This window comes from Elgaria multicarinata, chromosome 17 (genome assembly GCF_023053635.1).
Source record: "Elgaria multicarinata webbii isolate HBS135686 ecotype San Diego chromosome 17, rElgMul1.1.pri, whole genome shotgun sequence".
Taxonomy (NCBI): domain Eukaryota; kingdom Metazoa; phylum Chordata; class Lepidosauria; order Squamata; family Anguidae; genus Elgaria; species Elgaria multicarinata.
Genome location: NC_086187.1, coordinates 29,000,714 through 29,014,564, shown reverse-complemented (window position 1 = coordinate 29,014,564; position 13,851 = coordinate 29,000,714). Strand labels below are relative to the sequence as shown.

The 13,851-nt window shown below is 62.4% G+C and overlaps 2 protein-coding genes across 2 annotated transcripts; both read left to right on the top strand.

Annotated features, from left to right (window-relative positions):
- Window positions 1-1,221: 1,221 nt before the first annotated feature.
- Window positions 1,222-9,743, top strand: PGAP6 (post-GPI attachment to proteins 6). The gene is made up of 13 exons (XM_063143166.1): window positions 1,222-1,413; window positions 3,161-3,341; window positions 3,442-3,649; window positions 3,878-4,011; window positions 4,158-4,417; window positions 4,705-5,033; window positions 5,160-5,253; window positions 5,352-5,475; window positions 5,699-5,835; window positions 6,147-6,325; window positions 6,952-7,098; window positions 7,656-7,772; window positions 8,310-9,743. The coding sequence occupies exons 1-13, from the start codon at window positions 1,281-1,283 to the stop codon at window positions 8,604-8,606; spliced, it is 2,340 nt and encodes a 779-aa protein (XP_062999236.1). The 5' UTR covers window positions 1,222-1,280; the 3' UTR covers window positions 8,607-9,743.
- A 1,037-nt stretch (window positions 9,744-10,780) lies between these two features.
- MRPL28 (mitochondrial ribosomal protein L28) lies at window positions 10,781-13,513 on the top strand. Its single transcript, XM_063142927.1, has 5 exons — window positions 10,781-11,132; window positions 11,795-11,947; window positions 12,229-12,363; window positions 12,675-12,761; window positions 13,121-13,513. Exons 1-5 carry the CDS (start codon window positions 10,839-10,841, stop codon window positions 13,193-13,195), a joined length of 744 nt encoding a protein of 247 aa, XP_062998997.1. The 5' UTR covers window positions 10,781-10,838; the 3' UTR covers window positions 13,196-13,513.
- Window positions 13,514-13,851: the final 338 nt, after the last annotated feature.

Sequence of the window (13,851 nt, the reverse complement as noted above, 5' to 3'; positions counted from 1 at the left end):
TCGCTTACAGCAATACATTAAAACTGTTAAAACATAAAGACAGTCAAACAGCCATAAAAGCAGCAATTAAAGCCAACAATAAAAGCTGCTGCCACTCCTCCTCCCTCCCCTTCCCCTCTTCCTTGTGTGTCCTGCCTTTTTGAGACTGTAAGCCTGAGGACAGGGACGGTTTTCTTTGCTGATTGGTTGTAAGCTGCTCTGGGACCCTTTTGTGAATGAGGAGCGAGATAAAAATGCTATAAACAAACAAATAAACTATTGCAACAAGAGCAGTCATTCAAGAGAAAGCCATGGTAAAAGATCAAAATAAAAACGTTTCCAAGGCCTCCTTAAAAGCCTTCAATGAGGGAAGGTGGTGGAGCTCCCATGGGAGATGGTTCTAAAGGTGTGGGGCCGCGGCAGAGAAGGCCCCCATGCGTGGTGACCCACCTCATTGCTCTCAGGGGCAGGCAAACAAGAAGGGAATTTTTTAAAAAAATTGTTCAACATAGATTGTTTTGGTTTATTTGATGATGATGATGATGATGATGATGATGTGACCCCTCCTGCCATTCCTCCCTGCAGGACCCGCAGCGACCCCTTCTCCTGCCCATGCCCAGGTGCTCAGCACCCCGAAGTGGGTCTTATCCGGCTTCTGCTTTGGCACCCAACGGACTGGGGACCCCTTTGCCACTCGGGCAACCTGGGGCCACGGGTCTGGGTTGGGCTGGCGTGCGGCGGCATGGGCGGGGGGCACACCCGGGTCCCCCGGGGGCTCTTGGCTCCGCCCGCCCCCTCGCCCCCCGCGACCGCCTTGCTGGGCGAGGCCCGAGGAGTCTCCCCGGCTGCAGCGGGAGCCCCCTCGCCGGGCTGGGCTGAGCTGGGCAGGGCCGGGAGCTGCCGGGGCCGGCTCTCTTCCTCGCGCCCACGGAGATGCCGCCGCCCCCTGCGGGCCCCCCCCGGGCAACCCAGGCGAGTGGCGCCGCGCCGGGACCCCGCGGCAGGCGGCCGGAGCAGCCCAGGCCGCCGCCGCCGCCGCCTCCCGCTGCCGCTGCTGCCTGCCTGCCTGCCTGCCTGCCTGCCGCTCTGGCCGAGCGGCGCCCGAGGCAGCCGCGCGCCCAACCGCCGCCCTTCCCTGCCCTGCCCTGCCCGTCCCTCCCTCCCTCCCTCCCTCCGTGACGTCGGCGCCCCGGGCCGGAGCCGGGCCGGTCCAGTGGCGGCGAGCGAGCGGACGAGGCCTCCTCGGCCACCATGGCGGCTCCCGCGTAGGCGAGGCGGCCGGCTCCCGTCCCGACCCCGCGATGGCTCGGGCCGCGCTCGGTGGCCGCCCCTGGCTCCTGCTCGCCTTCCTCCTGGCGGCCGCCCCTGGCCAGCCGCCGCCGCCGCCGCGCTCGGAGCAGGAGAAGCCGGGCAGTGGGCGCGACGGCCCCGACGGTGAGCCCGTCCCTCCCTCCGTCCCTCTCCCCCTTTCCCAGATCTCCCCCCCCCCCGGTGGGTGGACATTGGCCTAGAGCCGCCGGGCTGAGCGGAAACCACTCTGCACACGCTCAGAGGCGCGCGGCTTCTGGGCCTTTCTGTCGGAACGCCGCCGAGGAGCAGCCGCCAGCCCCAAGGAAGCATTGGGCGTCCCCCTGGAGGTGTGGGCCATGCCCTTTGCCCCCACCCCCTGGCATTGCCAGGGCCGCCCTTTCACTTCACGTCCCTTCTCTGCCCTTGGAAAGTTGCCCGTGCCTGAGGCGGGGTGCCTGGGGCAGGTGGCACAGGGCACCGAGGCCGGGACTGGCGCTGCCTGGCCAAGGCAGGCAGGCAGGAAACCTCTTTGCCCACTCTGCCCTCTGAGGGAGGGGGGCACGGGAGGAGTCCGACTAAACCACTGCGGAAGGGGGGCACGTTCTGCCCAGGCGCCCAGGGAACCCTTGGACAGGCTCCTGAGTTGGCCAGCCGTCATGAGCACGCGCCAGGCACCCCTTGCGTGCCCCCCCTCGCCCCCGGCCAGCAGAAGGACCTTGGCCCGACCGCTGCCTTGGACCCTGGCCTGAGGTTCCCCGTCAAGCTTCTCTCTAGTGCTGCCGGGCAGGTTAAAAGTCCTAAACGCAGTGCCCGTGGCTCCCGTCCTTGGGGAAATGGCTAGTAGCCAAGTCAGGATGGCAAAGGGTAGGCTGTTCCTTGCCTGGGGTAGGGGAGGGAGTGGCTGCCAGTAGAAAAGAGCCGCTGCCGGGCGTCTTTCTCTTCGCCAGGGCTGTGGCAGAGCGTGGGAGCCCGTGGGACGGGGAGGGGGCACCCTTCTGTCACTTTGTCCCACCTGCCCAGCGCTGCCATTTCCTGCTCTTTGAGCCGTGGGGCAAGGAGAGGGTTGGGGGGAGGGGGAGGGGGCAGCTTCCTCATCTGCTCTTTGGGCAAAGCAGGGCAGACACATGCTTCGCGGCTGGGCCGGTCAGGCGGCCTCCCGCCCAGGCCTGCTGCCGGAGGGGACTGTGTTTCCCCACCGCTTCAGGAGAAACTGTTCCACCCCAACCCCCTGCCCCCTACCCCCAGTGCATGTTTGGGTTCCCCATGGAGGCCGTTCCCAGCTCCACTGGCCAAGAGCCGCGGTTTGGAAGCGCTGGGCCTCGGGCCGCTCTGGTCTCCTTCTGGGGCTCCCCGCCCCAGCCCCCCCTTTGCTTTGGGCGTTGTCCGGAGCGCCTCTGGGCTTGTCCTGGGTCCCTCAGGTGGGGCTCCGCCAGGGGCTGATTGTGTCAGCGCTGAGTGACGTCTTGAGCCAGCGGACCTGTTTGGCCGCCTGGAGAGTTCATGTCCCCGGCTGCTGTCGGCCAACCCTTGGGGTGGTATGTGTTTGCAAACAGGCAGCAGCAGCGGTCACATCCTGCCGTGAAGGCCAAGCCTGTGGGTTTGCCGGCTCAGCCCTTTCTGGAAATGCCAGTCCGTGTGACTGCTGGTGCCAAAGTGCACAAGTGAGCGGGGAGGCTCGGAGAAGCCCGAGGCGGGGGGGGGGGGCAGAGCCCGTGATCTCCCGGCCTGCCCGTGACCCCTCTGCAGGGCTGTGTCTGGCGCTACCGTCCCTCCCCAGCCTCTTGCAGGTGGGAAGGCTCTCAGCATCGAAACGGGACGAGAATGAGCCATGCAGCCGGACTGGGCTCGCTGACGGGGACACTCCCTGACGGGCCCGTTCCTCTCCTCCCAGACCCGACCTTCGTCTCCGAGTATTTCTCCCAGAGCTCCCAGAAGCTTTCCTTCTACCGCTGGTATGGAAACGCCAAAGTCTTCCGCTTCCGCGTGCCGGAGGACACCGTCCTGCTGCGCTGGCTCCTGCAGGCCTCCCAGGGAAGAGGCCCCGAGTGCGGCAGCAGCACCCGGGTCACCATGTGCGTATCGCCCGGCTCCCTTTCGCCACCTCCTCCTGGTGACGCTCCCGATGGCACCGGGGCCCCCCGTGACCCACCGTATGTTCCTGCTGTCTTCCAGCCACATCCGCTACGGGGCTCCCCCTGTCATCAACCCACTGGGCACCCAGTTCCCCGTGAACACTAGCGTGCGCCTCTCCTACAGCAAGACCCTGACCCTGGCAACTGCCCTGCAGAACAGCACCTTTGTCAATCTGACCAGCCCGGCTGCGGGCGACTGGTTCATTGCGGCGCACCTGCCCGAGGCCACGGACAAGATTGCGGTGAAGGTGGGCGCGGGTGCCGGGGTGTGTGCTGGGCGGAGCAGCGGAGGGAGGAGGCACCAGGCGGGGGTGGGAAAAGGCCGACCCCATCCCAGCCCGGCTCTCCCTTCTGTGCCCTTGTCGCCGTGATTGTGGTGGGCACTTGGGATGTCAAAGGGGCAGGAGGCCTTGCTAGCAAAGGCGGTGCCTTCGGAGGGCAGAGCCTGAGCGCCTCGTCCCCTGCCTCCCCTGCAGGGCTTCTCCACGCCATGCACCTACCTCTTCCAGCCTGACATGTTTGTGCTGCGCATAGTTGACATGGCGGTCCTTGAGCCGAACGTGCCCATGCGGCAGACGGTCACCTGGCCGACCAGGCCGCTTCATGCCAAGTGAGTCCACGCCGGAGCACGCGTGGGGGGGGGGCAGGGGGCGGTGTCACACGGCCTGTCCTTAGCGGGAGCCCAGTCTGGCCCGCCTCCCCCGCAGCCCCTAGGGGCTGTCCTTTCAGTTACAACCCGCCTCCCCTCCCCTGCAGGGTCTTCGTGCCTGCCTACAGTGCCACGCTGCGCTTGGAGCTGGGGAGCTGCACGGCGAACGCTTCAACAGCCTGCGCGGTGCGGCTCACGCTGGGCTCCGCCACGCTGCCTCCGGCCTCCCAGAAGGTGCTCAACTGCTCAGGGGCCTGCAGCCTGCTCCTCGCCTCGCCGCCGTGGGAGAAGTGGCTGCGGATCGTGGTGGAGAGCCTCCGCGGCCCCGGCGCCAGCACTTCTTTTGAGTTGACGGCCTCCTTCACAGGTGTGCCCTGCTTTGGGCGCTTGGCAGGGACCTGCTGGTGGCGGAGGAGGGAGGGCGCGGCTGCTGCTGCTGAGGGAACCAGGGGCCCAGCCGGGCTGCCCTTCACGCTCCCTCCAGCGCACTGCCTCTGGGCGCCAGGTGGGCCGCTGGCGCTCCTTGCCAGCTGCCGGAGCGCCTGGTGTGGTGCCAGCCAGCGCTGCTGCGGAGGCCGGTGCCGGTCCTCCCGTGTCGCGGCATTCCTCTTCCGGCGCCCTTTGCCAGCGGCATCGCCTGCGCTTCCCTTGCAGCCTGCAAGCCGGGCAGCACCGGCTCCTTCGTGCGCTTCTACCGGAGCCTGAACCGGAGCCAGGAGATGGCGTTGCCGGGGGGCAAGCCCAACGCCACGCTGGAGGCTGTCCCTGCCGCCAGCGGCCCCAATGGCTCTGGCCAAGGCAGCTCGTGCTTGCGCAGCCAGCCGGTCATCCGGGAGGACCTGGACGTCGTGTCGGTGCAGTTCCGGGTCCTCGATGGGCCCAACGTGACGGTCCAGGCGGATCCTCCCACCCTGCTGCTCCTCAACTTGAACTCAGGCATGGACAACGGGGGGACCCTGGTGCTGAACCTGGCGCTTAACAAGGTACGAGGGGACCCCGGCGGCCCGTGGGCGAGGCCTGTTGGGGACTGCAGGCCGCCTCCTTGGTCGGCTGCTTGCGGCTTCGCCTCGGGCCGGCGTTCAGGAGGTGGGCCGGCTTTGTCGTTGCAGACCTCGCCGGGCCTTGGGAACGCCACCGTCTGGGCCTGCTTGAGTGCCGCCTCCCCCGTGCTCTCCCCAAACGCCTCGTGGGGCTGCAGGACAGGTACGTGGATGGATGGGTGGAAGAACCTGTTTCCCTGCGGCGGCTCTGGGCTCCGATTGGCCGGGGGAGGTCACGGCAGCCCCTTCCTCGCCCCACAGCATTCTCCCAAGGCTACCTGCTGAACGTGACCACGTCCTCCACGGAAGCGTCGCTCGTTGTCCCATACCCAGAATCCGGCTACTGGTTCCTGTCCCTGCAGCTCATCTGCCCACAGAACCCGGAGTGAGTCCCGTGGCTCTAATGCCACCAGCCACGTGCACTGGGTGGGGAGGGTGACAACCCTAAAGCGCAGGGCCTCCGAGGCTCCTCCCGCGTGGCACCTTTGCCCTGCTTTGCCTTACTTGGCGCCTGGAGGTTTTGGAGTCGCTTCCGGCCGCCCTGAGCTCTGCTTCCCCGGGGCACTCGTGGCTCAGCGCTTGTCCGTTCTCTTTCTCTCTCGCGACAGGGCATGCGAGAAGGCCAGGGCCCAGGTGGCTGTCCTCGCCTACCTCAGCCCTTGCTTTGATGACTGCGGGACGTACGGACAGTGCAGCCTCATGAGGCGGCAGGGCTACCTCTACGCTGGCTGCAGCTGCAAGGCCGGTGAGAAGTTCCCTGGGCTGCTGTTTTGGGCTCCCACAGTCACGGCAGGCTGGGGGGACCCCTTCTGCCCACCCCCATTACAGGGACTTGGGATTCCGCCAGGTTGGGTAGGAAGGCTGCTGGGCCGTGGGCTGATTGCTCCATCAGCAAAGATGGCTCCGAGCCCCTCATGGCACCGGTCTCCTGGAGGGGGGGGAGGGACTCCCTGTAGGCAAGTGGTGCGTGTACCCTGTGGAGAGGTCTTTCACGGGGGCGCTCGTGATGGGGGGGCGCTCCCAACCCCGTCTCCTCCCCTCCCCTCTGCTCGGCAGGCTGGAGCGGCTGGAGCTGCACTGACGGGACCAGAGGCCAGTCCGTGGGCACCCAGACGCTGGCCACGCTCCTGCTCACACTCAGCAACCTCTTGTTCCTGCCGGCCATTGCCGTCGCCCTGCACCGCTACCACCTGGTCGAGGCCTCCGTTTATACCTTCACCATGTTCTTCTCCACCGTAGGTCCCTGCTTCCTCTTCCTCTTCCGATTCCCCCCTTATTGAGAACTCTCCCGGGGCAGCCTTCTGCAGAGCTGGTATTGTCTTGTCTGAAGGATCAAGTGCATCCTGTGCCACTGAGAAGGTTACCGGGTTCCTTCTTATTTCAGTGCAAACAAGGGGGAAATTATGTTTGCCCCTATCTGTACTCCTATCTGTATGTTTCTTTGTGCAGAATTCTGTGTTGGTCTGTGACCTTAATAAACACTTCATTTGTTCGCTTCCTCTTCAGCGGGGCGCGTGCTGTGTCAGACACCCGCTGTCTTTTGGTGGGGGTGGGGAGGACTGAGCAAGCAGCCCCTTCTCTGCCACGCCGGGCACCGAAACCCCTGCCTCCCCCCTCCATCCTCGCAGTTTGGCCTGACATAGAACATGGAGGCCACCTTGAGTGCGCCTGGGTCCCTGTGGCCAGCTGGGCATCTAGGCGCATGCAAGGGTGCTTTAGGGCCGGGCGGCCAAGGGCGCCTTGTCACAGCAAGATCCTGCAGACGCGGAAAAGCTGCCCTTCCCGGCCTCAGGAGAGTCCGCTGGCCTGGCTCTGAGCGGAGAGTTTGCAGGCTGACGGTCGCCCTTTCCCCCGGCTCTAGTTCTACCACGCCTGCGACCAGCCTGGGGTCGTCGTGCTGTGCATCATGGACTACGACACGTTGCAGTTCTGTGACTTCCTGGGCTCCGTCGTCTCCATCTGGGTGACCATTCTGTGCATGGCTCGAGTCAAGAAGATCCTGAAATACGTGCGTTTGGGGCAGCTGCTATGGGGGAAGCCAGGAAACAGCACAGAGGGTTGCAGGGCGGGAGGGAACGCCTCGGTTTGAGAGGGCCCTATCCACTAGCCTGCTATTTGCCATAAGCCCCCTTGGGTTTAGAGGAGGACAGGTTTGAGTCCAAACCTGGACCCAAACAGCCTAATGTCTCCCAAAGGCTCTTGCTGAAACGCACCTGCTGTAATTCAGCTGTGCGCTCAACAGCCCTTCCCACCGGCTGGTTTATGCCAGGTGGGCCGCGAGCTGGCCTTGGGCCGAGAAGCTCTTGCTGGGCCCTTGGGCAGGCCGCAGTTCCTCCGCTGCAAAACGACTCGGTCTTCCAAAGCCGGTGAGGCGTGTGGGTTGGTCCAGGCAGGCCTGAGCAGGGGCCAGGGGTCGTGAGCCCCAGAGGGGTTTGTGCCTTGGGGCATCAGGACCGGGGCCAGGCAGTCCGCTCTCCGCCCCCGCCTGCCTTGTCCTCTCGTGGGCTCTCCGAGAGGCCGAGGGCAGCTCTGATTCCTCCCTCCTGTCCTGCCTTTCCTCTCCAGGTTCTGTTTGTGCTGGGCACCCTCTTCATTGCTCTGTCACTACACCTGGATCGCAGAGGGGTCTGGAACATGATGGGGCCCTGCCTGGTGGCCCTCCTCATCATGGCCACAGTGTGGGTAAGTGGCTGGGCTCTACCGGGGGCCCATCTCTTCTTGACTTGCTTCCTGGGCCCAGAGGGAGACCCGGGGAGGAGCGCTTGAGCATTTCCTGGCTCAGGACCAGGGTGCAGCGAGATGGCAGCACATGGGTGTTTTCTTTTTAGATATTGTGACCCATCATAGGGACACGGAAAGCTGAGCCTGACCTTTGGTCCATCTAGCTCACTTTATTGCCTACGCTGGCTGGCAGCCGTGGCTCTTCAGGGGTGTCGGGGAGGGGCCGTTCCCAGCCCTACCTGGAAATTTCAGAGATTGAGCCTGGACCTCCTGCATATGTAAAGCAGGGGTCTTTGAAACGTGACCGGTTGAAGCATATAATTAGGGGCACATTAACAGGAGGCAGAACCATCAGGTTGGCCCAGCTGACTTCCCTGGGAGCCTTGCGGCCTGGTTCTGGAGTTCTTGATTGCGTGGGTGGAGCCCACGTGTGTGCCCTGTGGGACCATTAGCTACTCTTCTGGCTGGCCTGGCAGTAAACCCAATTTTCTCTGGCAGGTGTATCGTGGAGTGAGCCGGCGCCACTGCTACCCGCCCTCGTGGAAGCGCTGGGCCTTCTTCCTCTCCCCTGGGATCAGCCTGGCTCTCGTGGCCATCATGGTGTACGCTTTCATGGAAACCACGGAGAATTACTACTACACACACAGCATCTGGCACATCCTGGTGGCCACCAGCGTGGTCTTCCTCCTCCCGCCAGGAGACAAGCGCAAGAAGCCCTGGGCCTGGTCTCGCGAGCTGCTCTCCCGCTACCAGATCTGCAAGAATGATCGGGAAGAGCTCTACGCAGTGACATGAGACTGTCTGGCTGGGGAGGGAGCTACCACCTCCAGGCCCTCCCTCCTGGCTTGTGCGCCAGAGCACCAGCCACACTTCCCGGGGCCACTTGATCGGTCAGGAAGAAGGCCGGGCCCTGTGGAAGAGAGGGTGGTGCTGGGTGAAAAACAGGGAGCTCAGCCAACCATGGGAGGCTTGCTAGTTTTCACCCTACCCTGAGAGGTGACCATTCTCTAGTAAGGTGGGTCTGGCATGGAGGCCTGTCCTAGAATGGGGTTTCTGGAGCCTTGGGAAGCCTCGTGGTTGCCTACACCATACTGGAGTGGCTGAGAAGTGCATTAACAACCTGGGAGCAGGTGATCCTGCTGCAATCCTGGGAGCTGCTAGGAGGAAGGGGAGCTCAAGTCGACTCATCCTCGGGGGATTTGTAGGACTGAGACTACAAAATGAGGCCACTGTGGTGCTCTCAGCAGCCCCCGTCTGCTAACCTAGGAGCAAGAAGGGCTGAGACAGAGGGGCAGGGGGGGATGCCGCTGCCTTTTGTGGCATCACCACCATGCACATTGACGGCGGGAGATCAGACATGCTGGCAGTGAACCTGCTTGCTCAGACATGCGGAGGGTGCTGTGAGCGATCGACCGGTGGGAGGGGAGGCCCAGCAGCGTGTGCTTGGACAAATTGGGCTTTGATGCGGAGGTGCACAATCGCTCTTGTCTTGAACTGCCCGGGCCAAGAAGTGGGCTGTGGTTGCTCCCTTCTGGGGCAGCTGTGGCGGCTGATCCGCTGGCTTCACTTGCCACGCCGGCTTTGCTCTCCTTGTGGGTGGTTACCACGACCACGCACAAGCATGACCACCCGCTCCACGTGCGGCGTGATCGAGTGGTAGTCCTTGTGGCCTCTGGAAGTGTGTGGCTCGCCAGGCTGCTCTGGAGCTCCCCAACTTCCAGGTGGGCTGGGGGGGGGTAAAGGGGGCCTCCAGGGGCCAAAGGTCCTCAGGCTTCAAGTGGAGAAAGTGCTCATGGTGCCCATTAGCTCAGGAAGAACCACAGTGGCTGCAGTTCACGACATCTGTGTATATCTGCATCCTACTAGGCCTTTGTAAAGCTCTACTGGATGGAGCTGTTCATGTCTTAAATTAAAAGCTCCGTGCGAATGGTGCCGGTGCCTCCCGCCTCTTTCCTGGGCCATGGTGCCAATGCTTGGGGGGGGGGGGCACAGCTGCTTTCGAGAGAAGGAACATCTCACCCCCTCCCACGTCGGAAGCAGGGCACTGGAGGTGGGAAGGGGCCTGCTCGGGGACCCCGTTTTTCTGGGGTCAGGCTGTGGGGCACCAGGGATGGGGAGGGCCTGAAGCTGCTTCTGTGGGGCAGAGGGAGGCGAAGGGGGGGGGCTTCCCGGGAGCACCATCTAGGCCATCCCAGGTGGAAGGAAAGGCCCGGTGGCCCCCTTGACCAGCAGCCCCAAGGGACGACGGCTAGACGGGGAGGACTGCAACTCCCAGCATCCCCCATTCCCGCCGCCTGCTCACGACCTGAGCTGAATAGCCAGGTCCCCCAAGAGCAGGGTGACCATATAGAAAGGAGGACAAGGGCTCCTGTATCTTTAACAGGTGCGTAGAAAAGGGAATTTCAGCGGGTGCCATTTGTGTGCAGGCAGCACCTGGCGAAATTCCTTCTCCATCACAACAGTGAAAGCTGCAGGAGCTATACTAGAGTGACCAGACACAAAAGAGGGCAGGGCTCCTGCAGCTTTCACTGTGGTGATGAAGAGGGGATTTCGCCAGGTGCTGCCTGCCTACAAAGGACACCTGCTAAAAAACCCTTTTCTACGCAACCGTTAAAGAAACAGGAGCCCCCAGTCCTCCTTTCCATAGGGTCACCCTACCCAAGAGCCCCCCACCCCCGCCCGCCGAAGGGCCTAGCTAGGATTCCGTCCGTCTTCTGCCCCCGAGGCGGCTGGCAAAGGTTCCGGGGCAGAGGCGCCAGCAGGAAGTCCCCGCGGCCGCCCCTCCTCCAGCACCTGCCGCCGCCATGGCAACGGCGCCGGGCGCGCCACATCCGGGCAGCGAGGGGTTGCCCCATCTAGGCCCCGCCCGCGGCCGCCCGGCAACCAATGAGAAGGAGGGGGAAGCCGCTTCTGCTTCCGGGTCGTCCAGGCCTGACCTTCGCGCGCGGCCCGCGCTTCCTCGTGAGCAGCGGAGGTGTAGCTGTTGCCGTTGCTGCCGCCGCCGCCGCCGCCAGGCCTCCTCCGGCGATGCCGCTGCACAAGGTGCCCCCGCGGCTGTGGGAGGCGCGGAAGCTGGAGCGCGGGCTGCCGTCGCGGCTGCCGGCCCACTACCTGCGCGCCCTGCGGGAGGACCAGGCCGCCCCGCCGCCCGCCGTGCACTGGAGGCCGCTCGGCGTCAAGTACGTGCGCCACCCCGTCACCGGGGAGCGCCTGCGCGTGCAGGACGTGCCCGTGGCCCCCTACTACCCGCCCGAGAGCCAGGAGGGCCTGTGGGGCGGCGAGGGCCTCGTGTCCGGCTACCGCTACGCCAACGGAGACAAGGTGGGCGGCCTCGCCAGGACCCCCGGAGGGAGGGAGGGAGGGAGGGAGGCGGGCCTGGCACGGCCTGGCACAGGGAGGCGGCACTGAGCTATGTGTGCACCATGGGCGGGAGGGTGCTGTAGCGCCATGGCCTGCCTCGTGGACCCCTGGCCAATGGCTAGTTGGCCCCTGTGGGAACAGAGTGCTGGACTGGATGGACCCTTGGTCTGGTCCAGCATCAGGGCACTTCTGATGTTCTTATGCGCTGGGTAGTGGCTTCCACTCGGCCATGGAAACTGGGTGACTTTGGGCCAGTCACACACTCTCAGCCCAACCAGCCTCACAGGGTTGTTGTTGTGAGGATAAAATGGAGAAGAAGAGGAGGATTATGCACGCTGCCTTAGGTTCCTTGGAGGAAAAAAGACGGAATATAAATGCAATAATAAAATAAACTGCAGGCCCTGAAGGCAAGGCTTCCTTGAAGATGCAGCTCCTCCGGCTGGCCAGCCTGGAACCGCCCACCACCACCCACCAGTTGTTCTGGACTACAGTTCCCACGAGCCCCAGTGTGGCTAAGGGTTGTCATCCACAGCCAGGGTTGCCTGCCTTTTCCCAGAGCAATCTCCACTGCAGGGCAGGGAGGGGCTGCATTTGGCTGCATGGTTGCTTCTTTCTGTCTTCAGCTTTCGGCCCGAGTGAAGAAGGTCTGGAAGCCACAACTCTTCTATCGCGACCTCTACAGCGAGATCCTTGATAAGAAGTTCACCACCACAGTCACCATGAGGACGCTGGATCAGATTGACGCAGCCTACGGCTTTGACTTCTACATCTTAAAGGTAAATACAAGCTCCGGGCGACACCCTGAGCAGTGGGGGATCCCCCTCTCCCCACCCTGGACACTGGGATCTATTCTACCCTGTTTCTAAGCTCTGTGTGTGAAGAAACTCTGTGCCACCCTCTGAGGAAAACTTGGAGGAAGGGAGGAACCAGCCTGTGTGCCACATCTTACGTAATGCAGGTCCTGCGAGGACTTCTTGATAGAAATCGTGGCGTGTCTGTACTCTTACCTTGAGGCTTGTCTCTCTGAAGTACAGTTGCCTCTTTTCTGACCCCACAGACCCCAAAGGCTGAGCTGAGCTCTAAACTGGGCATGGACCTGAAGCGCACCATGCTCTTGAGGCTTGCACGACGGGACCCTGCTCTCCATCCAGATGACCCAGCAAAGAGAGAGGCGGTTTACAACAAGTACAAGGTGGGTGTTCCTCTTTGTTCAGAGAAGCGGCAGCGGTCTTTCTTCTGAAGTCCTGTAGAGTTGTTCCCGCTCTTGTTCTGCTATCTGGTCTGAGGAACTGATGCGGTGTAGTGAGGAGAAAACTGAGCTTCTAATAGCGATTGAATTTTAGAGTTGGAGCCCTAGAGAACTGATGCCGGTCAGTGAAGATACTGGGATGGATGGACAAAGGGCCTGGCGTGATGCATGGTGACTTCTTGCGTAGCTACTTTTGCTGCCTCCCCGTGAGTCTTCATGCTGAGTGCTATAACACACACTTACTTTGCTCACAGGCGTTTGTGATCCCCGAGGAGGAGGCTGAATGGGTTGGGCTGAGTTTGGAAGAAGCTCTGGAAAAGCAACGGCTCCTGGAGAAGAAGGTATGTCTGGGATTGGGCTCCTTGCTGTATGATCCAGGTGCCTTTCGGGTTGGTTGGCTAGTCTCTGCCAGCTCTTGCCGTCGGGACATCCATCTGCCCCTGTACTCCTCCTGGCGAGGCTGGGTAAAACAACAGGGCTTCTATGCCCAAATGCATGCGTTGTGTCTAGCTGCTTCCCCCTGCTGAGTTTCCTCCCTCGAGAGATAGGGCAAGATGCTGGCAGGGCATCTTGCTCAGACCAGGGACCGGTCCAATCTCTGTGCTCATTCCACCTCTCTGATAAGAAGTTGTCAGTTTCTACGCTGGATTGCTTTGTGTAACCTGTTCTCTCTCCCCCCATATACGGCTGTGTGTCTCAGGACCCTGTTCCCCTGTTCAAAGTCTATGCAGAAGAACTGGTGCAGCAGCTGCAGGGACAGAAACTTCCCGAATAGGCTGAGGAGCTGAAGTTCTAACAAGCCACAGCCAGCTCGGATTTGTGCACTCCTCGTTGTCTTTGGACTTAGGTTCAGCAAACTACGGGACGCAGCTTCCCTGTGCTAGGGCTGGATCCAGAACCGTGACGTCTGTGGAAGCTGCTGAGGCTTAATATGTGAGAAAGGGGAAGGAGATGCTGGCTGTGCTCCCTGGGAGAGACTGACAAAAGAACTCTGGACTTGAGGGAGGGAGCAACCGTTTTGAACTGCATTCTCATCTTCCATTCAGGCTGCTTTTGCACAGCGCCAATAAAGAGGAGGCTGCTTTCACCTCGATGCAGATTGCCAGTTTTTCCCACGTGTGACTGCTGAGCCTGCACCTGCAACTACTCCGCCTGCCTCGATCCCTTGCACGTTATCCTGGAGGCTGGGCCAGCCAAGTCGCGACCAGAGCCCTTCTGCTAGCACCAAGCTTTGGAGAATTCTGGGATACAAGCTGCGGCTTCTTAGCTTCTTGAAGTCCTAGGGTGTCCGGTTTCCTGCAGAGCTCTCTGCCAGCCAGGTAGCAAGCGCTTGCAGCAAAGTACAAAATGGGTTAAGTAGCGCCTCTTAAAGGCAGGGGCACTTGCACAAGCTGAGGTTGCATTTGGGTAAAAGTGTGGCGTTAAGTTCCA